The 24445-nt window shown below is 53.1% G+C and overlaps 1 protein-coding gene across 1 annotated transcript in view; it reads right to left on the bottom strand.

The window, feature by feature from the left end:
- The window catches only part of MDGA1 (MAM domain containing glycosylphosphatidylinositol anchor 1), a 57891-nt gene extending 33824 nt beyond the window's left edge, over positions 1-24067 (bottom strand). The window contains exon 1 of the mRNA XM_022581802.2: positions 23897-24067. Coding sequence (XP_022437510.1) covers positions 23897-23963 — 67 coding nt within the window. The 5' untranslated portion in view covers positions 23964-24067. The remainder of the gene's footprint in view (positions 1-23896) is intronic.
- Between the last annotated feature and the right edge of the window lie 378 nt (positions 24068-24445).

Genomic DNA, 24445 nt, shown 5'->3' with positions numbered 1-24445 from the left:
CTGGGGTCCACTGGATATTTGCAAGCTCCTTGCCTCAGTTCTGAGCCAGAAAGGGCACGTCCTATTTAGCCTCCTTTGGCAGAGAAGGAGACTGAGGCCTGGAGAAGGGAACACCCTGTCCACCCACAGACACAGGACAGTAGCAGAGCTGGGGCTCGAACCCAGGCCTTCTTCCCACTAGCTTGGAACTCAGTTCACTGCCCTCCACAGACTCCTTTACCCCCGCCTTGTGTCACTAGGGGAGCCCTTTGCAATGCTTGCAATGCATATTCCCAGGCCCATGCAGAACCACTAGCCCTGACTCTTCAGGGGCGGGCCTCAGAGGTTGTATTTGTAACACGCTCCCTTTGAATTTCAGAGGCACTGCTGGATTTGTTTATCTCTGCTTGACGCCATGTTGGTGGATAGAAAATAGGAAGGATTGTGGAACAATTTCCCTGCTTCTGGCCTATGAGACTTCTGCTATTTCACTCTCCCAATATTTAGCAACAAACCCCATGGAAAAGGAAAACACTGTCTGCCAAACCTGTGCGCCATAAAATGCTCACAGATAGCCCATCGCCAAATAAGGATGCTGCATCTTCTCCCTCTCAGAGTCTCAGCACACAAGAGTATACTATTAAAGGCCCTGAAAAGTCCTGCAGTAAACACATCCATGTAACTTGGTTTAATCGAGTGCTTTCCACTTGACCATAAAGCTCTTTCCTAACAGAGTATAATGGCTGTGGAGCCAAGTAACATTCCCCTCCCCAGCCCCTTGGTTGAGAGTAACCAAGCGGCATGAGACATGTCACCAATGAGGCAGCATCCTAAGGAGGGCAACTGAGCAGAAATGGCAAGTCCCTGGCACATGCTTCTGGTCTATCAGCTCACTCCTTTCTACCTCCAAAAGTGTACACCCCAAACCGTAGGTAGGGGTGGGGACTGCCAGCACCCAGGAGGCCCAGTGAGGAAGCCACAAACTCTCAAGGACGCATGTTAAGGCAAATTCCAGCTTGCTCCGTGGCCTTCTGAAGAGAATTCTCACTGGAACCTAGAAGGGGAATTTCATCAAGGATCTCCATCCCCCATCAGAGAATTTTCTCCCCAGCTGCGAGCCAAGGGGGTGGGGGACACTGGCAAAGTACATGAGGATGCAACAGTAGGATGTGGAGCCAAACAAGGCTGACAGACAGCAAAGGGAATGAAAACCCTTGATTAAAAGCCCCATCACATCAGCTTTCCTGCAGCTTTCTTCCCCACCCTAAATTTTAAAAGGTTAATCATGACCAAGTGGGATCTGGTGTTCTGCTTCCCCCTCCTGACTCTTTCAGGGGAAGTGTGTCTGCAGGCTGCGGAAACTTCCAAACAGAGCAGAGTGGTGGGAAGGCAAGGAGAGAAAAGAAGAAGGGGGTGCTGCCGACTCCCCCACCTGAAGTTGGTTCTATCTCCCAGTTACTGGATGGCAGGGCAAGTACCATCACCCTAACCACCTCCTGGAAGCATCACTGAGTGTTCCGGGCCAGGCGATATGGAAACAGAATCTGTGGTCTGGTCCTAGCTTCTATCAGATAGTCATTCAACAAATCCTTATAAGTGTGACGTGCTGAGCTTGGTGCTGGGGGTACAGAGAGCTATGGCACTCAGGCCCTGCACTAGGGAAGTGCATAGTCTAGAAGAGGTGGGATAAGAATGATGCCTATAAAGGCCTGCTGAGAGGCAGAAAGGAAACAAGGAGGGATTACTGGGAGCTGGAGTTATGTCTCAGGTCTCCCTCCCATCACCATGATATAACGATCACATAATAATATATACATAATAATTATATTTCTCTGCGCAGGCGTTTTATTGAGTGTTTTATATCTATTATCTTATTTATTGCCCACAACAAGCCTATTATTGTTCCCACTAGTCAGATAAGGAAGCTGAGGCTCAGCAAGTTTAAGTAACTTGCCCAAGGACACCCTGCTGATTTGGAGTCCATCTGACTCTGACTTTTGTGCTAAGCCCCATGCATTTCCAGTTTGCAAGTGCCGGGCACAGTGCTGAGGACACAGGGCTCCAGGTGCAGGACATAGTCTCTGAGTCACTGGTTGGGCCTGTCCCACGTGGCATCCTTAGAAACTACTCCTCCCTCATTCTCCCAGCTCCTGGTACACACATGTTTATCGATCCTTTTGTGTATGTAATGCAAATGGACACTTAATAATTTAGCAGAGTTAACAGTGCTGAAATATTAACAGGCTTTTCTCTTTTAATTAGCTGCTCAGAGAATGGCGGCCGAGGCCTGAAAGGAGGCTCTCAGGGCAGGCGCTCGGCTGGCTCCTCCTGGGCCTCCTTCTGCCAGAGATGATGCTACACACCTCTCCTGCGGACCACAGGCCATCAAATGTGTACCTCTCGGGAAAATTAACCCTGCTCTCTGTGCTCTCCACAGTGGGGCTTCGCCCTGCCCTCCCCACAGCCCTGTCTGCAGAGCTGGCTGAAGTCTGCCCTCTATTTCGGCCGCTGGCCAGGAGGCAGGCCAGGTGGCTTCTCAGGAGTTCTGGAGTCTAGGGGAGGTGCCAATTCCATGCTGGGAAAACAAGTTTGAACCAGTTCCCCCACCACCTCCCCTGGCTTCTCCTTAGTGTCAGTCATCTTGAGGGGAAGCATCAGCACACCCTGCCCCGTCCACCTCTGGTCACTGTCTCAGGGCATTAGACCTTGGTCCAGGATGATTCTCTCTCCATCTTCCCTCTTGCTCCCTGGCCTCCCAGCCCTTCAAAGGCACATACGATCACCTGTTAACTTACCATTGATTCATGGACCCCTTCTGTAACATTTCCTGAGCACCTGTTGTCCTGCCCTCGGCTCTAGAATGCAGAGGCAGTCAGGCACATCCCCCTCCCTGAAGCACCTCTGCCCTCCCCTTGCTGCCGACTCTATTAAAGTCTGCTCTCAGCAATACGTCTTTTTTGCTTACCAAAACCAGATCCACATTCAGCCGACCTCCCCTTTGGCTTCAAAAATCTCTCCCCAACCTGAGTATGTATGTATCTATCTCTGACCTCCGGGTCCAAGAGCACTGTTACTGAGTGTGGAAAGCAGCCACAGCTGAAAGATCAGGGCACAGGCTGCCAGCCTGTCACCATGATTGAGCATGAAAACAAGCTCTGCTCTCATAGTCAGAGGCAGGGCCTGGTAGGGCTCGCAGGGTCTGCCGCTGTGTGTAAGGCCTGGTTCCATTTTCAGGAGCTGATACTGTTTGCAGAGCCTGATGCTTCTGGCAGAGCCTGGCACTGCTGAAAGTGGTGGCCAGTCCATCTGGGCCCCCGTCCCTGGGAAGGTTTGGCACCACTGCACCTACATCCTGGCCCCATCAGAAGGCACACAGGTTTTGAGAGGGCCAGGTTCTACTCCTAGAATCTTCACTGTCTGCATACCAGTGGAAGTCTAACCTGCACACAACTAATGAACTCAGGGATGTTAGGACAGGCCACCAGAAAGCCCTCTAAAGTGGGGGCTCTGAGGTCCCCTGGGGGAAACTATAAAGGGACTTTCTCCCTGGTGGGCAGGGAGATCAAAACTGTCAACAAATGAGGTGCCCTAGTACAGTGCTAACATTATAGGCAGGACACTCGGGGAAGAGAGATCAGAAAGGCACATGCCTCAAGTTGGGCACTACTTGAGCCGAAGCTGTAAATTCAAGTCTGAGGGGCTGCCCAGATGGTGTAGTATGAGGGGCAGGAGGTAGGGCTCTATCTCTCCTCTAATAACTATGTGACCTTGGGCAAGTTATTTAACTTCTCGAAGCCTCAGTCTCTTCATCTGTAAAATGGGGATAATACTACATCTCAGCTCTAGTGAAAATAACTTCTGGGTTGTGAGGATGAAACGAGATAATGCACATTTGGTACAGAGCATAATCACTAGTATCTAGTAAGTGCTCAATAAATTTCAGTTCCCTTTCTATTTGATCATATAGCCTGGGACCCTTTGGGAACCTGTTCCAAGGGCCTGTAAGAGGAAAATGTAAAACTGAATGAAGAGGTCTACTTTGGGGGGATGCCAAGAGCCATAATCCCGAGAGACCAGAACATCAATATGGACAGAAAGAGGTAATCACTGGAAGGAAAGCTCTCCCCAGAAGAACATCCAGGATGATGGAGAGAGAGAGGGGCTACCACCTATCAGAGCAGAGAATGATTTCTGGAACCCAGGACCTGAACCTGCCTGGCCCAGGGCTGTGGGGCCCATGGACATAGGGTTTCTCGTGTAAAAATTTTCTGCTGGGGTCCCGCTATGCAGCCCCACCAAGATCTGCAGTCCTGGAGACCCCATCACTGCAGTTCACTTGGCCCTGGACCCTGGCAGTGGGCCAAATTCTGGAGGTGACCAAGCTTCCAACTGACAAAGCATACCTATTGAACCAAGCCCATGGGAGGAGCAGGGCTGGAGTAGACACAGCGTTCTCATTCAGATTGTTTGCAATAATTGCTATGTGACCTGGGGCAAATCATTTAACTCTCTAGTCTACAGCCTCAGTTTCCTGCCTATAAAATGGGCATAAGAATTCTCCCTATTGAGAGTGTTAAATACAATAAGAATGGAATCCACCAATCACAGCACATGCTGCCTAGTAGATGCTCTAGAAGTATAGTTAGAAGGGAGCAGAATAAAACCGAACTCATGGGGCTTCCCTGGTGGTGCAGTGGTTGAGAGTCCGCCTGCCGATGCAGGGGACACGGGTTCGTGCCCCGGTCCGGGAAGATCCCACATGCCACGGAGCGGCTAGGCCCGTGAGCCATGGCCGCTGAGCCTGCGCGTCCGGAGCCTGTGCTCCGCAACAGGAGAGGCCACAACAGTGAGAGGCTCTCGTACCGCAAAAACAAACAAACAAACAAACAAACTCATACCTAAGGGTGTGTCCACCCTGAGAAGGTCCCCCTAGTCTGAGAGTTGAAGCCTCCAGTGTTGAGCCTGACAGGCCCCTGAGTAACCCTGTTTATTGGAGCCTGAGGCTCAGTCACCTGGGCACCAGTGTACCTGTGACCAACACTATGGATGGGGCACATCCTGGGTGGGACCAGAGACACACTGCCAGGTCCAGGCCCCCAACCCAGAATGCAGAGCCTTGGCCAACCCTGGGCCAGGGAATGGAGGGAGCAGTGGCCTCGCTAAAGCAAAGAACCCTCAAAAGGCCCCTATGACCCAAAAGCCCAGTGTTTTCCTCCCACCCCCCGAGCTGAGACCCAAACCTGAAGCACAGGGCACAGCTTGCAGCCTGACACAGGCCTGGCTGTGGGAACCGAGGGAGACAGGGGGCTGAGGCACTGGACTGGGGCTGAAATGAGCATCTGGGGACCTGGGTCCTCAGAAAGAACAGGATGGTGGGGGGGCGAGGCTTGGGCCCCCTGAAAGAACGGGATGGTGGCAAGTGGGTGGGAGTTCTTTCCAACCAAACCTGCAAGAACTGGCTGGAAGTTCCACTCCAGCGCTTAACTTGACTAAACCCCCATTTCACCATACAAAACAGAGGCCAATAATATTAGGCTCATCGTGTCTCACTTGATATGTCATCTCAAGTGAGATGACATATCAGAAAGTGCCATGTAAACTGTAAAGTTCTGCACAGATCAGGTCTTATTATTATTAGGTGTTCAAAAGATCCAAATATAGCTTCTGGAAGTTAAGAAGCAGGCCATAATGCACCTATTAAACCAGTGAAAATAAATTAAAATGATAAAAGTCCATTGTGGCTGGGCTGCGCACAAGCCCGGCTCAAACTTTTTGTAGCACGGGCCGGCAGTGCGAAATGAGAGCCATAAAACTGTTCCTATCCTATGACCTATTAGGCAATCTCACTTTGGGGAATAGGCCCCAAGGAAATAATTTAAAAGGAAAAAGTAATTCACATAAGGATATTCATGGCAGAGCTATTTAGAAGAAGAAATTGGCATCTGCCCAAATGCCCAGCACTGGAGAAATGGTGACCAAACTCCAGTGCATCAATGCAGGGGGTGCCCTGCGGCCATTAAGCTGACAGGTCTGAGGGCTCAGTCAATACCAGGAGATGTGTGTAGGAGATAAAGTCAGCCAAGAGAGCCAAATGGACCACTGTTTACTGCTATGTAAAACTATATTGACAGGTATGGGCAGGGAATTTAGAATGAATGGTTAATGTTTGATGGTCACTGGGTTCCGTTTTTTTCCTATGAAGTTGTTTAAGTGGATAATAACAACCCTGAAAGCAAAATCAATCTTGAAGCTTAACAGCAGGTGGGGCCTTAGACGCCAGGACAGGACAGGGGACAGAAGGACAGTGTTTCTGCAGAGCTTACCACCGCCACTCTGGCTGGGCAGCACTCTGCCCCCCCCACCCCCACCCCAGGCTACTGTGGGTTCCTGGGCATCATCCCACCCATCTGGGGGTAGAATTATGGGTGTCACAACCTGACGGCTTGAAACCTCTTAAAGCAGCCCCTGTGTAGTTCCTCCAGGCTGGACCTTCACCCCAGCTCAGGAGGCAGGAGGAGGATTGCCTCTGAAGGTTTAAAAACCAGGGATCAGAGATGCAAGGGCCTGATTAACTTTATGCCTCTGTCCACATCCACTGACCTCAGGAGGACAGCACTTAGTGACCCCGCCACACCCCCAAGGCCTGAGAGCCATTCCTCACCCTCCGTCACTGAAAACACACTGGCAGCCAGAAACCTGGGAGTCATCCCTGCCTTCTCTCTGTCCACATCCCATGCCCAGTCCACCAGCTCAACCTCCGGAACTGATCGTGCATCTGACCCCTGAAACGCCAACCTGGTCTTAGAAACCACTACCACGATGCCCTGCCTGGATTTTTACAGCAGCCTCCAGAGAGCTCTACCCTGCTTCCTCCCTTGCCTGGCACAGTCTGTTCTCCACAAGCAGCCAGAGGGATCCCTTTACAACATTAGGTCAGATCCTGTCCCTTCTCTTCTCAAAACCCTACCGTGGGTCTCCTCTCACTTTGAGTCAAAGCCATAGCTTTTTCAATAGCCTGCCACACCCTGCATGTGCCCTCCTCCCAGCTGTGGCCACACTGCTGTCTTTGCTCTTCTTCAAGCAGACCAAGCCCACTTCCACCTCAGGGCCTTTGCACTTGCAGCTCCCCCTGCTGGATTGCTCTTCCCTGGATTTCCAGAGCTCACCCCATTGCTTCCTTCAGCTCTCTTCTGAGACAGGCCTTCCCTGACCACCCTTTTTAAGACAGCATTCCTGCCCCCACCGCCATCAATCTCAATCCCCTTACCTGCTTTGTGTGTTCTTCATACCACTCATCAACACCAGCATATTAAATAGTCACTTGCGGGTTTCCCTGGTGGTGCAGTGGTTAAGAATCTGCCTGCCAATGCCGGGGACACGGGTTTGTAGCCCTGGCCCGGGAAGATGCCACATGCTGCGGAGTAACTAAGCCTGCGCGCCACAACTACTGAGCCTGTGTGCCGCAACTACTGAGGCCCGCGTGCCTAGAGCCCCCGCTCCACAACAAGAGAAGCCACCGCAATGAGAAGCCCGCGCACCACAACAAAGAGTAGCCCCTGCTCGCCACAACTAGAGAAAGCCCGCGTGCAGCAACAAAGGCCCAACGCTGCCAAAAAATAAATAAATAAAATTTTAAAATAAATAAATAAATAAATAGTCACTTGTGCATTCTCTTTCTGTGTCCCTTTCAAAAGGAGAACATCCCTGGGAGGGAAAGCACGTTAAATTTCTGAAAGGGATGACCAATCTTTTTTTTCTTTTTTTTTTCAAGAGTCAATTCCAGAAGCATAAAGTTTGGGAACATATTTTCTTTTAGCATCAGGTATATTTATAAATTGGGAAATGTAATACTTGCCCCCCTGCTAAGTATTCTCATTATTTTTTTCTTCCATCACTGAAGGGTTTCTCTCCTTTTTTGGCTGAAATTTAAGAATCCACATAAGTGGCATGCACTGTAGGATCTCAGCATGCCAAGTCTCTGAACAACTTGTAAATGAGTTGAAACCCAGTCGGCTGGGGGAGAAAAGTGAAGGATCTGTGGATGGGGGAGGCCAATTGGACCTAAGTTCAATCACAACCAGGGACAGAAAAGTCACTGCCATTAGGAGGCTCCTGGGGGCTAAGGACAGGAGGTGGGGGGCACTGCCTCTTAGGAGGAAAGTGAGGTCTGGAATGGGCAGCCATGTGGGTTGCAGTAAAGGGCTGGGTGCAAAACACACCTGTCTCCCAACTCATAAAGTAGCTCATAGGGAATATTCTTACTATAAATTTCCCCAAGAGGAAGATGGGAGGAGGGGTGGAATTCTGCCACACTTTCTCCAGCACCAGGGTCTCGGCCTTTCCTCCAATATTGTGTCACATGCCTGTACATAGAGCCTCACATGCCACTTCCCTGGTGGCAGCTTCTGTGATTCATCAGAGCAGGCCTGAGCAGGCCTGGGCGCTGGAATCACTCACTTAGCAGTGCCTCCTCTGAAAAGCCCCAGGCACTGGGCCCAGAATGGTTTTCCACAAGTTCCCATTTCCTCTTCACCACAGCCCCCTGAGGGGAGCGCTATTATTATCATTTGCTTGTGCACAGGGAAACTGAGACACAGAGTATACCCTGCCCAAGATCACACAGCCAGTGAATGACTGGGGCAGGACTTGAACCCAGACCTGTTGCAGAAGCCTCTGCTACGAGCCTGCAGGCCACACTGCTTCCCACACTCCCACCTGAGCGAGAGAGATGACTTTGATATATTTAGTTACTTGCTTCTGAAATTAGACCTCGGTGGTGTCATGGAGCCTGGCAAGTCATGTGCGACAGCTGACCTGAGAGCTGCTAATCACTGACACCTTGGTGTGAAGAACTTCTCTGGTTACTCTCCTCCCTGGGGCACTGAGGCATGAGGGAAGGAAACAGTGGAGAGCAGGGGTTGGGGGCAAAGCTGCAGGACCACTTGGCTGACCCTTCCCAGAATCCTCCTCTCTGGTTGCCATGGAGCCACCTCTGCAGAGGCTTGGGCCCTGGCGGGGAGCGGAAGACCAGGTAGCGCCAAAGAAAGTGATCCAGAAGAAAGGAAGCTGGCCTGTCTGTGGAGGCCCTTGGAAAAGGGGGGCTGCAGGGGCATCAGTCCTGAGACCCTAGGTCACTAGGGCCAGCCGCAGGTGGAAGGGAGAAGTGATTCCCAGGAGAAACTGAAAACACTGAGCAGAGACGGCTGACGGAGGTGACAGAAGTATGCCGAAGGTTGAGGAAAGTGAGGTGCAGGAGGACGCCTGGACCCTGCCAAAACTGGGTGCTTGGCAGCACTAGCCCAGTGCCCAGCAAGTAGTTGGTAGTTAATAAATGTCAGCCAGAGCTATCGTTATCCTAGGTGCTCAAAAGAGACTCCCTGGTTAGGACACCCGTGAGCTCCAGTCTGCTCAGGCCAGGAATGAAGCGTGAGCGCTGTGTCAGGCAGATGTGCTCAGGGCTCCCGCCGTGAGGGGCCCCCTGCCCTGCAAGGGGACTCTCCAAGGTGCCAGCTCCCCTCTGAGCCTGGGCAGTTCTGCTCCTGCGAGGATGGCTGGGGAGGGCTTCAGGAGAAGAAGAGGCCCCCTGCCACTCAGCCCAGCTAGGGCCACTGTGCCCATGCGTTCAGCCCAGCCCCTACCCTGGCACGGGCACAGCGGGTGAGCGCACGCCTGGCACAGGCCCCAGTGCGGGGAGAGAGGCTCCAAGCAGGCAGCTTTGTATTTTGTGAAAACCACATCCACAACTGAGCTTTCCAGCCAAGCAGGGCCTGCTGGGAAGGGTCTCTCTTCCCATCCCCCTGCTGGGGCCCACCCTCCCCTCCTCAGCCCTCACCCCCAGGAGCCATAGGGAGTACCAGCTGCCACCCTGGCTGGCATGGGGGGCTGAGGGGGATGGCCTGGGCCCAGCTCTGGCCGTGCCAGGGTTCCCCGTTCCCCCATCCTGACCCCCTTCCTGCCTGGAATAAATTGGAATACAAATCAGAGGGAAATGCTTTCCTCTGTTTGAACAAATTGCTATGGATTCCTCCCTGTCTCAGGTCAGGGCTTGAAATGGGGGATATTTTCACTCGCCGACTGCTAATAGACTCAGGAGAAGTTTCTGGATCGATGGAGGCCGGGAAAATTAGCCAGGAGCTTCAGGCCAGCCTCAGCCTCTCCCTGCCCCCCACTTCAGGTCTCCCAGAAGTGGTGGTGGGCAGTTATAACCCAGGCTGGACATAGCGTTGGGCTGACGGTCCAGAGAGCTGGATGCCCATTCCCGCCCCCTGCCTGGGGACCAAGGCAAGGATGACCAGGGGCTGCCCAGAGGAGCAGTTGGATAAAGGTGGACCCAAAGAAGCCCCCAAAGAGGTCTGCAGTCCCCCCACACATACATACATGACTCCCTGCACATAAACCCATGTTCTTGTGGGCATGATCACATATATGCACACTTTCAGCACATGCATGCCCACGTATATTTACGTGTGCACGAAAAATACTGATGAAGTGTACATGCCCAGCATAGAGAGGACTTGGGGAATGTATTTCAGCTCCGGCTGAGGTACCCAGTGAGAACAGCTTATCTCCTGCCAATGGTTCTCCATACACAAACAGACAGACAGAAAGACACACACACTGATCTCCACCAGCAGCCAGGGCTCCCCACCAATCACTCCTTTCACCCCTCAGCCCCGCATCCCTGGCTCTATAATTCTGCAAGGGAGCCTGAAGGAGCCACTGGCTTCACCGGCCCCAGCTCCGCCAGAATGAAGGGCAGGAGACTGTGGGGAGATGCAGCCCACCCTCGCCCTGGACAGCCTCACAGCCCCTGCTCCCTCAGCTCCCGAGAAGGTGAGGGAGTGAGCCAGGCAGGGTGTCGGTGCTTCAAGCAGATTAGGGCATCCCTCAGGGCTGAGCCCTCCCAGCACCCCCGAGGCCACTGTGCCAGTGGGCAACGCCAGGGGCCATGGCTGTATGGGGAACTGGAGGAAGCCAGGAGCGGGGGCGAGAACTCACTGTAGCCTCTGAATGCCCCAGAAGGAGGTGGGTGGCTTGATCTGGAGAAAGCCTCTTACGTCTCCTGCCTGCTGCCCCTGGCACATTAAGCCACACATGCACACGCACGTGTACACACGCACACACTCCTCTCGGTATCCTAGAGCCCAGATATGACTTGGGAGATAGAAGTGGGAGAGAAGGGTGTATTCAATGGCAGGTAGAGCTTGGAGTGACCCTTCACCTCTGACCACTGGTTTCTGCCTCTAAAAGCTGACCAGTTAGGGCCAGGTAACCTCTAAGCCCATTACCTGTGACCTTCCATGATTCCCAGCTGGGCTGCCTGTTTGCTCTGTGGTCTGGGGACTTCTCTTGCCCTCTCTAGGCCTCAGGTTTCTTTTCTAACACATTATTATATTTGATCTAAGTTCCCTCCTGGCTCTGACAATGCCAGTGCAGTTTTGAACTTCATGGGAGCTTATAAATGCCATGCAGATGTGTCCTTGCTTCTCCTGAGCCCACAGGATAATATAGGAGAATGAGAAAGATCCAGCTGGAAAGTCCTTTGACGTGACTTTTAACTTCAGCCTTGGCACCTAATTGCTGTGTGACCTTGACCTTACCTTCTCTGGTCTCAGTCTCTTCCTGCACAAACTCCTTGAGATTCAAGTGCCTCTGGGTCAGTTAAGACCACTGTATCACAGCTGAGCTCACTTCTTACCACACCCTCAAGCTCCAACTCCTGGCCTTCTCTGTGTCTGGAATACATGGCCTTATTCCATAAAGGAGAGTAAAGCCAGGTCTTGTGATGGCACAGACCTTCAGCTTGCCTTGTGGGCTTATGTATTTTGCTAGAGATAAACTGACCTCCCCAGAGGCCCCCTGCATTTTACTGGAACACCAGAATCCAGCTCCCTCTCCAAGTCTACCCTCCGGATGTCCCTCTCAGTGATGGGATAAGTGCCTTCATTTAGAGTTTCACATAGGAAAAGTCTCAGGGCTAAGGAGATATTCAAGTTCAGGTCAGAGGCCTCAGCTTCTGAATCTTTCTGATAAGAGATTATGTTACAACAAGCTGAAATAAGGTTAGACAATGAGAAGAACTTCCCGACAAAGGATTAGACATTGAGCCAACAGCAGTGGGGTTGCCTGGGCTCATGCGGGTATGGGCTTGCTGAGAGGCAGAAAGATGAGGTAGATCATGGTTTCTAGCACAGTCCCTCAGTTTCTGGTTCCCCCAAACCAGGAGGGTCCACAGAGCTCTCCTGCGGCTGGGACTGAAAGGAGCCACCTGCTAGTGGAGGGAGGTACCAACCAGTGGAAATGAACAACCTCACGGAAATGTGAATGAACAGTGTGCTGGGGTGAGGGGGAGCAAACGAGCATTAGCAGATGGGAAGCTGGACCCGCACATGAACGTCTGGGTTGCCCCAAGCAAGCCTTTTCCCTGCTCTGGTTCTCTGTCTTCTCTAAGGTTCCTTCTGGCCATACTCAGAGCCACCAGAGCACCCCACCCAACCCGAGCTAGGCTGGCAGGGTAGAGTGAGGTGGGGAGAAGAACAGCTGTTCACATCCATCTAAATCCTTTCATTTCAAGAAATGCCAACTGATCCTGAGGTGGGGATTTGTGGTAAAGACTGCTCATGACCTATCCAACTTCCATTCTCCCCTTCTATCTAAATAAACCCTGATATTCTCTTAGTTGAGAATATGTCCATCTAAAAGGCTACATTTATCAGCCTCCCTTCATCTAAGAATGGCCAGTAAGGGACTTCCCAGGTAATCCAGTGGTTGAGAATCCGCCTTCCAATGCAGGGGACACGGGTTGGATCCCCGGTCAGGGAACTAAGATCCCACATTCCGCAGGGCAACTGGAGCCCGCACGTCGCAACTACAGAGCCCTCACACCACAACTAGAGAGAATCCTGCGTGCCACAACAAAAGATCCCATGTGACACAACTAAGACCCGACTAAGCCAAAAAAAAAACAAAACAGAATGGCCAGTAAGATGTAAGCAGACATCATTGGGAGGGGGCTTCTGGAAAAGCTGACTCAACTGGTAAATGACTCAGCCTTTTAAGTGTTCCTCCCTTCTTCCTGCCTGGAATGTGTCATGATGGCTGAGCCCCAGCAGCCCCTTGGTGACGTTAAGGCAAAATGCTCTAAGGCAGGGGTTCCCGAACTTTGCTGCACATCTGAATCATCTCGGGATCTTTCTTTTTTTTAAAAAAAAAAAAAAATGCTGATCCCTGGTTCTCACTCCCAGACATTCTGACTTAGTTGATGTGAGGTATGACCGAAGCATCACAAATTTTAAACACCCCCAGGGAATTCTAATATGCAGCAAGGTTTGAGAAGCACCACTGTGAGGAGATCAGAACAGCAAGATGAAGGGAGCCTGGATCTCTAGTGACCAAGGAGCCACCAGAGCAGCCGTGGATAGCCTGCTTCTAGACTTAAGAAAGTCACTTTAATTTGTTGGAGACTCTGTAGTCAGGTCTTTGGTTCTGGCAACAGAATGTGATTCCTAACTGATATAGGACTGAGGGTCCTCGTGCTGCTCCCATCAGCAACCCATTCTCCACAGCACAGTCTAGGGAAAAAAAAAAAAAAAGGTCAGATCCTGCCCTCAGGAATTTCACACTGCGGGCAGTAGGCAAGTACCAGACTTGGTATTGGGCAGGCTTGAGTTCAAATCCTGACTCCACTACCTGCTAACTTCAGGGGCTTGGGCAAGTCCCTCAAGCTGAGCCTCAGCTTCGTCATCTGGAAAATGAGGACGCTGGAAAAGGCTGCGTTCTCCTGCACCACTGCGAGCTCCTTGGGGGCAGGTATCCTTCAGCCCTCCCTGCAGTCACAGCGCCCACCTCCCTTCCAGACACTTAGCAACTGCCCATTAAACATTTGCTCAGTTTACATTTGAATTGAATTGCTACGATGGGGCCCTGCTCTGAAATTTTCATTTTCTCTAAACCAAAAAGAGAAGAGAATAAACAAAAGGGCCACATTTCAAAAAGGTAACAGAATTTACCTATTGAAAATCAATGAAAACAACATTTCTGGAGCAGTTTCTTTCAGTCTCTTTAGGTTCAGGTCTGGAAATTCCCTGGCTAGAAGAGTGAGAGAGGCTACTCTCCCAAGCTCCTGACCTTTCCAGTTAGACTACTAAACTAGAAAGTCCCCTGGCTCATAATTTAAACAATGGTAAGTGCGTTTTTTTTAAGACCCGAGGGTCTAGATGAGCATGGCTGAAACAAAGCTTGGGCGGTGACCTGGAAAACCCAGAAATGCCCTCAGAAAGCCCAAGGGAAGAAGGCATCTGTTTGGGCCTGACTCATTCAGATGCACTGTCTACACCAGCTGTGCCTGAGAATCAACTGGAGAGCTTCTGACCACAGCTGCCTTGATGCCACCTGCAGAGTTTCTGATTCAGGAGGTCTGGGGGTGGAGTCAGGCATCTGTTCTTGAAAAAGCTCTCCAGGTGGTTCTGACATGCCCGCCGGGCTGAGAAACACTTCTCTACACAGCTCCCAACCCTCCAGATAATCAAAGTCAATCCCTGCTGAGTTTCTGGGACTGGAAAGGAACCAAGAAGAGCCTGGGGTGGAATCTCCAAAGCTGGCCAAGCAGCGGCCTCACGCCCGCCCACATCACTCTCTCTCTCTCTCTCTCTCTCTCTCTCACATGCACACACACACACACACACACACACACTGAGGTCACCCACCCCTGCAGCCCCAGCTTCCCACAGGCAGAAGGCCCGGCCTGGGTAGGGGAACTGCGGCTCCAGCCCTCCCTGGCCTGCGACATCTCTCAAAAGAGCAGCCTGAGCCTCCTGCTTCCGTACACCACCCACACCCAGGGCTCCCTGCCATCTGCCTGCCATCTCCTCTGCTCTCATGAACAAAGTCCACATAGATTGCCTTAGAGTTTACGAAGTGCTGTCACCCTCGGCTCCTCTGTAATCCCAAGAGGCGGGAGCGCCTGAACCAGCCTTCCAGACGAGGACACAGCTCAGAGGGGAGAGGCTCCTGGGCCAGGCTCTCTCAGAGGCAGCAAGCTGCCCACTGACCCTCCAACCCAAGCCTTCCCATTTGAGTCCAATCCTCTTCCCTGTCTGCCCTTGCTGTTCAAAGGGCAATCTGTGGGCTGGCAGCGTCAGCATCACCCAGGAGTTGGTTGGAAATGCACAATCTCTGCTCAGCTCCAGACCCACTGAGTCAGAATTTTGCATTTTCACAAAATCCCCAGGGGACTCCTTGGGAAGTCCCCTTGAGAAGGAGCCCCGCTCTGTGCTGCAGCCGCATCCCCACCAACCTTCCAGTCCCCAGACGGCCCTTACTCTGTCTCCTCCCCCACCTCAGATGGCCCTTCCTCCCATGGACTTCATCCCTTCCCTGCCTTTCTGGTCCCTGTCCCCTCCTGGGTCTCCTCCTACCTCCCTGATGCCACCTGCTCTGTCTCCTCTTTCTCCTTCCACCCCCAGGGCACTGGTCTCAGCCCAGTCTCCTCTCTCACTCTACTCTCTCTTCCTTGGCAATTTTATCCCACCTCGTGGTCTCACCTCACATCATTGTGTAGACATAAATCCAGATGTGCAAGTCCACCACTCAGAACAGATCTCTCCCCTGAGCACCGCCACTCATGTCCATCAACATCTCTCCCAGACATCCCAGCACCAGAATCCCATGAAGTTCAAAACTGCACTGGCATTGTCATTCAAATAAAACTATTCACCGAGGCCTTGCTAAGTGCCAAGAACAGTGCTCAGGGCTTTCCAGGTACGGTTTATTGCATGCTTATCACAAACCCATCTGACAAGCAGAAGAGCCATGGCTTTGAAAGCAGATGTAATTTCTCGGGCTCTCACAGCTGGTTCAAACACGGGTTCCTTACCCAGAAGGCCAGGCATTTAACTGCTTCACTCCACTGCCCCAGACCTGTCTGACTTCCCATGGCCTTCGCTCCATCTCATTGCCATTGTGTGTCAAGCCTCCCAACACCAAACTTCAGAGCCGTTTTCAGCTCCCATCCCTTGCCCAAGCTCTGAAATACTGTCAGGACCCAATGATTGTACAGTCTCACTTCTCGCCTTTTGTAACAGTCTCTGACTGGATCCTTCCCCCATCCCCAACCTCCTACGGTCTATGCTGTACATGGCAGCCAGAGGGATTCTATTAAAAAGGTGTCAGTTCATGTCTGTCCTCTGCTCAAAACCCTCCCATGGCCCCCACCTCTCTCAGGATAAAATCCAAAGTCCTGGGCTTCACTGGTGGCGCAGTGGTTGAGAATCTGCCTGCCAATGCAGGGGACACGGGTTCAAGCCCTGGTCCGGGAAGATCCCACATGCCGCGGAGCAACTAAGCCCGTGCGCCACAACTACTGAGCCTGCGCTCTAGAGCCCACGAGCCACAACTACTGAGCCCGCGTGCCACAACTACTGAAGCCCGCGCGCCTAGAGCCCCTGCTCCGCAACAAGAGAAGCCACTGCAATGAGAAGCCTGCGCACCACAACAAAGAGTAGCCCCCGCTCGCCACAGCTAGAGAAAGCCCGTGCGCAGCAATGAAGACCCAACGCAGCCAAAAATAAATTAATTAAATAAATAAATTAATTAAAAAGAAAATCCAAAGTCCTTACTTAGCCTTCAAGGCTGCAAACAACCTGCCCCCATTAACTCTCTAACCCCACCTCCTACTCCCTTCCCCATGGCTCACTCTGCTCCAGCCATACTGGACTCCTCGTTGTTACTAAGTAGTCCAGGCATGTTTCTACCCCAGGGCCTTTGCACTGGCTATTCTCCCGCCTGGATCACACTTCCTGCAGACATCCACGGGGCTTCCTCCCTCCTCCCTCGGGCATCTTCAGGTCTCTGCGCTGGTGGCACCTACTCAAGGAGCACTTCTACCCCCAACTAATGGGTATGAACTTGAACCACAGCCTACCACACCTTGTCCCCTTAGCTGCTTTACCCTTTTTTTATAAAATTCATCACCATAGAATGCATTACTTATTCACTGACTTGTTTACTGCCTGTCTCCCCTCAACTTGAACTTAAACTCTAGGAGAATAAGAGCATGTTTATTTCATCAAATATCTCAAGTGCCACTTACAGAGGCTTCACTTACATGTTTGTTGGTTGGCTGCAGTTCTTGTACCCACTCCCTCCTGTCCATTCTCACAGCCACCACCCTGGATCAAGCTCTCATTACGACTTCCCCAGACAACTTCTGGATCTCCTGACCAGTCTCCCTCCACCTGACCGCAGCCAGTTCAAACACACAGCTGCACGGCTACCCAGCCTGATATGAGGTACCTGGGCTCATATCAACCCATTCCCCTGCTCAACACCCTCACAAACCCAAGATTCCAGCCTACTCCCCACAGGCACAGGCTTTATAATCAGCAAATCTGGGTTCAAACCCAGCTCTGCCCCTTGGACAAGTAACTTCATCCTTCTGAGCCCTCAGTTTACTCATTGGTAAAATGGGCTGATGAGTGACTCTCTCTTAAGGGATTATGGTAAGGATTAAAGAAGACAATACATATTCCTTATCTCAGCCTGGGCAGCAAATGTTAGCAGTTTTTATTATTATTCCTTTACTGTTCAACCCTAACTGCCCTGACTCCCTTTCAGCCTACGCTCCAGCCCAAATCAACGACTCACAACTCCCCACACACACCCAGGTTCTTTATGCTCCATGCCTTTGCCATAATGAGTCCTCCACCTGGGATGCCCTTCTCACTCCTTACTTCTATTTGTCAAGGCTGGTTCAAATGCCCCCTCCTCTACCAGGCCTTGGAAGTAATTTCCTCCCTCTTCAAATTCCCACAGTCCTTTATCTGCCCTTGTCACATGGCATTTATCAAGATCGTCCGGGAACCACCATCTTGTATGTGATTCCTCTCCCCTTCTCCTTGAGAGCATCTTATTTATCTCAGTAGCCCTGTCAATGCTCAGAACAGGGCCTTGCTCAAGGGAAGTGCTCAGTAAATATTTAATGAATGGCAAGAGGGACACCGTACTGTTTTCCAACCCCCAAATCAGAAGATCCACTGGGATCGAGTCTACAAGCCACTTCTTACCAGCTGTGTAACCTTAAGCAAGTTCTTAAACGCTTAGAACCTTGGTTTTCCCATCTGTTAAATAGGGACAATAGGACCCCCTGTTCTGACCTCTCAGAATGTTATGGAATCAAAGGAGTTAGACACATGAAAATGCTTGGCAATGCACGTGGTACTTACACACCTATAAGATATGGTCGTCATAACCAACGATTCTTCCCTAAAAAGTTCATTCCTATTTGCCCAAAAAGATGCCTGAAAGAATCATCATCGAATGCAAGGCAGGATGTCAAGTGAGTTTTACTTTCTTCCTTATACTTTTATGTTTACTCTGATTGTTTCTGCAAAGAACACGTGTTACTCATAGACTTGGGAAAAGGGAGATTGCATTGCTTAAGAAAAAAGATTCATTCCTTTGGGTTAAGCATTGCTTTTGCCTTCCATATCAGCATTTAAATGCAGTAGGGGCCCCTTAATACCTAGTATCAGCCGTCAGCAGATGTGTGCCTGCAAAGCAGGGTCTCTGACTATGGGGAGGAAGATGCAGAAGAGGGGCCATACCCAGGTTCACAAAGAGGCAGCTCTGCCAAGGCACAAGCCCCTGCTCTGCACACAACCCAGCCAAGCCCCACCAGAGAGCTCTCCTCCAGCCTAGGGTTCAGGAAGTGTGGCTTTGGCCACAGGCGAATGTCCTGGGACACTGGGGTGGGGACACAGGAGGTGGAGGGCGGCCTGGGGCTTCAGAAGGCCCTAAGGGGCTCCCGTGGGCCCCAGGCTAAGCTCATCCTACTGGGAGTCTTGAGGCCAAGGGAGCCCAGGAAAGGCAAGAGGCAATGTGACAGCCAAGCCCTCCCCCTGCTGGCCATTTCTGGAGTGGCAGTGCAGGGCCAGCAGCACAGGGCAGGGTCCCCAGGCACACACCCTCACACCTGGAGCCTAGTCAGGTTCAGGTGTCCAGAGGCATGTCAGAGCTGGGGAGCGCTCTTCCAGCACTGAGTGGCCCAAGGTCCCATCTCCCAGGCCCCCTGTTTTTGCCAGGTGGGGCATCTCCTGGCCCATCCTCCCTGAGCCCAGCCACAAGGAGATGAAAGGGAGGAGTGGGGGAGAGGAAGGCAGATGAAGGGGAGGGGGGAGGGTGTGGGGGAGAGGAGGGTCCTCACACTGCTGCCTCTGTCTCACTCCTCCCAGGCCCACCTGCGCCTCCTGGGCAGCGGGAGAAGCCATGGCTGCTACCACTGCCCGGATTTCCACTCCCGCCCCCAGGTATTGATTTCCTGCATCATTCATTTGTTGGCCTTGGCAGCTGTGATTAGCTCCCTCCATTCTCCCTATGGAGCCCTCACCCGTCCCTCCATGTTCCAGCAAAGCAGAGCTAATACCAGGCTCTAATCGAGGCTTTGCCACCCTGGCCCCAGCAGCTCACAGCTAGGCCTGGCCAATTACAAGTAGGCTCTTGGCATGTCCCCAGCCCGCCTCTCGAAGGTGCCTTCCTGGCTAACAAACTCATCCTCTCTAACCACCCCCAGCCCCATTCCCCAGAGCCCCCTTCCAGGCAGGAAGCACAGGTTTGCAGCCTGCAGTGTACGATGGGACATTATGGGGCTCTTGACCTGAAGGAGGACTCTCCGGCCCGACGTCAGGCCTGGGAGCCCTCAGACTAGCACAGGGGTCAACTTAAACTCGGTGGGGCAGGGGTGCAGACGATGCTGACAAAGTAAACAAAACAGCCTGGATTTGTGGACACAAGGCCCTCTTTCTCCCTCACGTAGTTTCTATAACTGAGAAGGAAGAAGGGACAGAGGCAGGGATCTTCTTGAGGACATTTAGAAACCCCCAAGCCTTCTGCTTGCCCTGGGAGGCCAGAGTTTTCTGATGCGATGCCTTCCTTCTCCAGGGGACAGCCAGTTTCAAGGCATGGGGTAGAAATGCCAGCGAAAAATCCCAAGGGTGCCCACACTCAGATCAACACCCAGAAGACGGCACTGGGAGACACACTTCCTGAAATTCCCTCTCCGCACCCCTCAGAGGAGGGGAAAAAACCTGACTTGGTGACAATTCTGTAAGCTATGTTGCTCCTGTCAAATTATTCAACATCTGTCTTCATGTTCCCACGAAAATTAGCAAAGGGTAGTAGTTTCCGATGACACCTTTGGTGAAACATTTTGACTTCCACCAGTAAGCTGCAAACAACCTGTCTTAAGGATAATGTCAATTCGCACTCCTGCATGTTAAATAATCCAGGGGTTTGTTGTGTTTTTGTAAAGGAGAGGAGTCCCACTGACCTGCCCCTGGCTGGAAGTCCAGCAGCTATGGAAGGAAGAGAGGAAGACAGGATGGAGGAGGGGGTGTTTTCTGATGCTATCCACACATAGATTATTCCTCCTCCATCACCTAGCTACTGTCTTTGCCCCAGAACTAGGCGTCTGGGGCCAGCCCACCCCCCTGGCTTGCCAGAAAGCAGATTACAGGATCCACTGGGAGCACAACAAACTGGGCCAGGAGATTGGGAGGTAGGAGGGAAGAGGGGACAGGCTCCAAATGGACCATCTGGTCCAGTACTCAGCTCCTGTAGCATCTGTGCCCCCAAGAAGAGCAAAACCACCTGACCAGACTGACAGCACCTCCCCAGCCCTACTGTAGACAGCGGACCTCAGAGACGACAAGAGCACACTCAGAGGGAAGCCAGGCATAGGGCTCCAGGCACCTGCCTCCCACCAGCCTCATCGGAGACCCACAGCCCAGGCCAGATCCTGACGGGTTTATCCTACACAGCCTGCTCTTCCTCCCTCTCCTCAATTCAGCTTCCATGTTAATCTGCCCCTCCCTCAGCCACACAGGCTGGGGTTCCCTCCCTCCGGCACACTTTTTCTTTTGTGCCTTGAGTAAAACCTGCCTCCCTTCTCACTGCCAGGTAAGCTGAGGTCCCCTCCGGCTGCCAGCCTAGGACTCCATGACTCTCCCTAAGCAGAGACTCTCAGAGAGACCCCACTACGCTGCTGGAAACCATCCTAGACAGAGTTCTTGGAGAGAAAGAATTTCAAGAAGCATTTCCTCAACTTCCCCCCAACAATGGCCCTTCATTCGTGCAACAAGTACTTGCCAGCTCCTGCTGTGTGCCGGGCACCGTGCTAGGTGCTGACATACAATGATGGGCATGAGTGGCCATCCCTCACCCCTGCACTCTACTCTTTCTCAAACTGCTTCATCTGCTTTGGGGGGGAGTGGAGCAGAAGAACTAGCTCACCATATGATTTCTTTTTTTTTTTTTAAGAACTAATATTTTTAATTAATTAATTTATTTTTGGCTGCGTTGGGTTTTCGTTGCTGCACGCGGGCTTTCTCTAGTTGCGGTGAGTGGGGGCTATTCTTCATTGCGGTGCACGGGCTTCTCATTGCGGTAGCTTCTCTTGTTGTGGACATGGGCTCTAGGTACGCGGGCTTCAGTAGTTGTGGCTCGCGGGCTCAGTACGTGTGGCTCGCGGGCTCTAGAACGCAGGCTCAGTAGTTGTGGTGCACGGGCGCAGTTGCTCCGCGGCATGTGGGATCTTCCGGGACCAGGGCTCAAACCCGTGTACCCTGCATTGGCAGGTGGATTCGTAACCACTGCGCCACCAGGGAAGCCCCTCCCCATACTATTTCTTTAACCCAGACCCGGTGATACCATAGTTCTCCCTTCTGCTATATCTGGCCAAAGCTTCTAGCATCACAAGGAACTCGGCAGCCTCTTGTGGTCCTCCTCCTCACTAGATCCTCCACTCTCCATCCACCTCGATTAAGACTTCTCACCGTGCAGTTCCCCTGAGGCCTTCCTTGGAGTCATGCTCTCAAAGGGCAAGTGGAAAGAATGTCACCCAAGAGCTCCGGGTTGGCCCCAGTGCACAGCAACACACCTTGATGTGCTCTGAGTGACAGCAGCTGGGACCCAGGCACATGAGGGAGTGGAGAAAATACAGAGAAAGGGGGACTTACAAGCCGACAGCTAAATTCTGGCCCCAAAGTACTCTGAATCAGGGTCCACAGGAACTACTGCCCCACCCCCTGCCTTCATTGCTGGGGTTTCCAGGCTAGGCTCAGGGGAGCCTCTTCAAGATGGGTCCCACGCAGCCCCGGATAAGGTTGAAGAAACTGGAGGGGATAGAGAAGAGCAATGGCCAGGAGATGGGCCTGCCAGATCTGCCCAAGGGCACTCAGTGGGAGGAGCAGGGTGGAGGATAGCAGCAGAGGCGGAGGGCTCCCCATCACTCTCCAGAGCCCCTGGGGTGTGGTGAGAAGGCAAAGACCTCAGCAGGTCCCTCCTTAGGCCACCTCTTAAGGAGACAGTGAAGCTGTAGGGAAACCTTGAGGAGAAAAAAGAAAGAGGACCCCCCAGTACACCCTGATGTCTTCCCCTACCCTGGGGAGGCCAAGGCCTTTGGAAGACGCTCAGTGGCCTCCTCTCCACAATGCAGCCTCTCTCAGTCCCTGCTGCATTCTTCCTCCTTCTTTCCCTTTCTGGCCTATGTAAAGGGCCAGGCAGTAAGAGACACACAAACTAATTAAGAGGCAGAGTTTGGCCAGATGCCTGGGCCAGCCTCCCCAGGGAATTAAGCCCAAGCCAGCTAGCTGTGTAGAGCCAGGAGGATGTCACCTCCCAGATACCCCCAGGACACCCCTCCCTCTTGCCAGGCTCAGGGAGACAGGCCAGGCATCCCCAGAAGGAAGCATTTAGCAGCTGCACTTGAGGCTGGCAGCTGAGGGACAATGCCTCTGCCCCCACCCCCTCAACAGAATAGGTCAAACCCTCTCCCGATCTAAAGGTGAATAATTAGGTCCTCAACCCTAGAGAAAGAAGGAAAGAGAATCTTCCTCACTCCAGCTACACATCATTAAAAAAGTGACCTATACAGACCACCCTGCAGTTAGAAGAAGGTAAAGTAAGGGCCACCGAGCCCCAAAGACTTTTTGTGCTGTGGGTCAGGGCATTGCTGGCTGCCAGAACTCAGAGGGGAAGTCCCTGAGAGGAATGAGCCCTCGTCATCCTGAATGGATGATGCCCACTCCCGGGATCTTTCTCCGGGAAAACCCACGAGGGAGAAGGAAGAAGGGGTAACCAGAGTTCCCTTGGCGCCTGAGAGTTTTGGGTGCGGACGCGGGAGCAAAGCTGCGTGGCAGGAGGCAGAGTTTCGACACGTAGCCTGATGGGTGCGTGCAGTGTTTGCTTTTCTGGGGACTGTGGCTGAATGTGTGCGCGCAGGCAGAAGGAAGGTGGGGCTGGGGTTTTGTAGCTGGGAACCGGGGACAGGAAGAACTAACTGGCTCAGGAGAGGTCCGAAAAGGGATTCTGGGGTCTGGGGAGCCGGATCTGGGGGATGCCTGCATCCGCTTGGGCTGTCAAGAAGCGAAGCAGCGAAGCCCAGCGAGAGCCGGGAAGGCGAGCCAGCCGCCGGGCCGCGGTACTGACAGCCAGCTCGCTCGCCAGCCGGGCGCAACTCCGCATCGTGCATCGCTCGGCTTCCACTCCGGAGGCCGAGCCAGGGCGGGATGAGGTTTCGGTGCAAGTTGTTTTCCCAGCCCCCGGTGTGCGGTCTGTCAGGGTCTCCCGAGCCAACTGGGTGCTCTCAAGGGTTCCGATTCACTCCCGCCCCTGGCAGGGTTTGGGAAAGTGGGTACTACCTCCCCCTGGCATCCCTGGCTTCACGCCAGACCCTACAACCTGTCTCCGTGCTCTGAAGCAGCTAGCTCGATCTCCTCGCTCTCTGGAAAAGGGCGGGGACCCGGGCATCCACTCCAGAGTCCGAGCCGGGGTACCCACCAAACCCGGGCAGCGCGCACTTTGCGCCTTTTGCAAAGTTTCCGCGCGGTGCTAAGCCGGCATGGAGCGGGACGCGGGCTCTTACCGTAGACTCCTTGTCCCTGGCAGTGTAAGGGGATCAGCGCCAGAAGTAGAAGGCAGGTCACCTCCATCTTCACGGCCCGTGCTTCATCCCCGCGAGGCGGCACAGCCCGAGAGGCGGTGGGGGGCGCCTCCGCCGGGGCCCTGCGATGCCCCTTGCGTCTTCCCCTTCCCCGAGAGGCGACGGAGGGGGCGGCGGCGGCGGCAACGGAAATCAGGAGGCTGAGGAGTCGGCGGTGGCGGCGGCAGCGACCTGGGTTTCTCCTCCGGCGGGGCCGCTGCCCGCGTGGGAACGCAGGGGGCGCTGGCCCGGCCCCGGGTGCCTCGGCGCGCCCGGCGCAGCAGCCAGCGCCCCGGCCCGAGAAGTCCGGCCGCCGAGCCTCTCCGGGTTCCCAGGGATGTCCGCTCGGGGTTCTGGGCGCCAGGGACCCCTTTGCGGAGGCGGAGGCGCTTCGATCCAACAGGCCACCGACGACTGACAAACTTGTCGTTTCCCCGCCCAGGGGACGCCCCTCCGCGGAGCTGGGGCGGGGAGGCCGGGGCTCCGCTGGGG

The sequence above is a fragment of the Delphinapterus leucas genome, chromosome 10, assembly GCF_059928025.1.
Source record: "Delphinapterus leucas isolate spDelLeu-1000000601 "Yukka" chromosome 10, BTC_Dleu_Yukka2, whole genome shotgun sequence".
Classification (NCBI taxonomy): domain Eukaryota; kingdom Metazoa; phylum Chordata; class Mammalia; order Artiodactyla; family Monodontidae; genus Delphinapterus; species Delphinapterus leucas.
The sequence above is the reverse complement of the archived record's forward strand: the minus strand, read 5'-3'. Positions and strand labels throughout refer to the sequence as shown.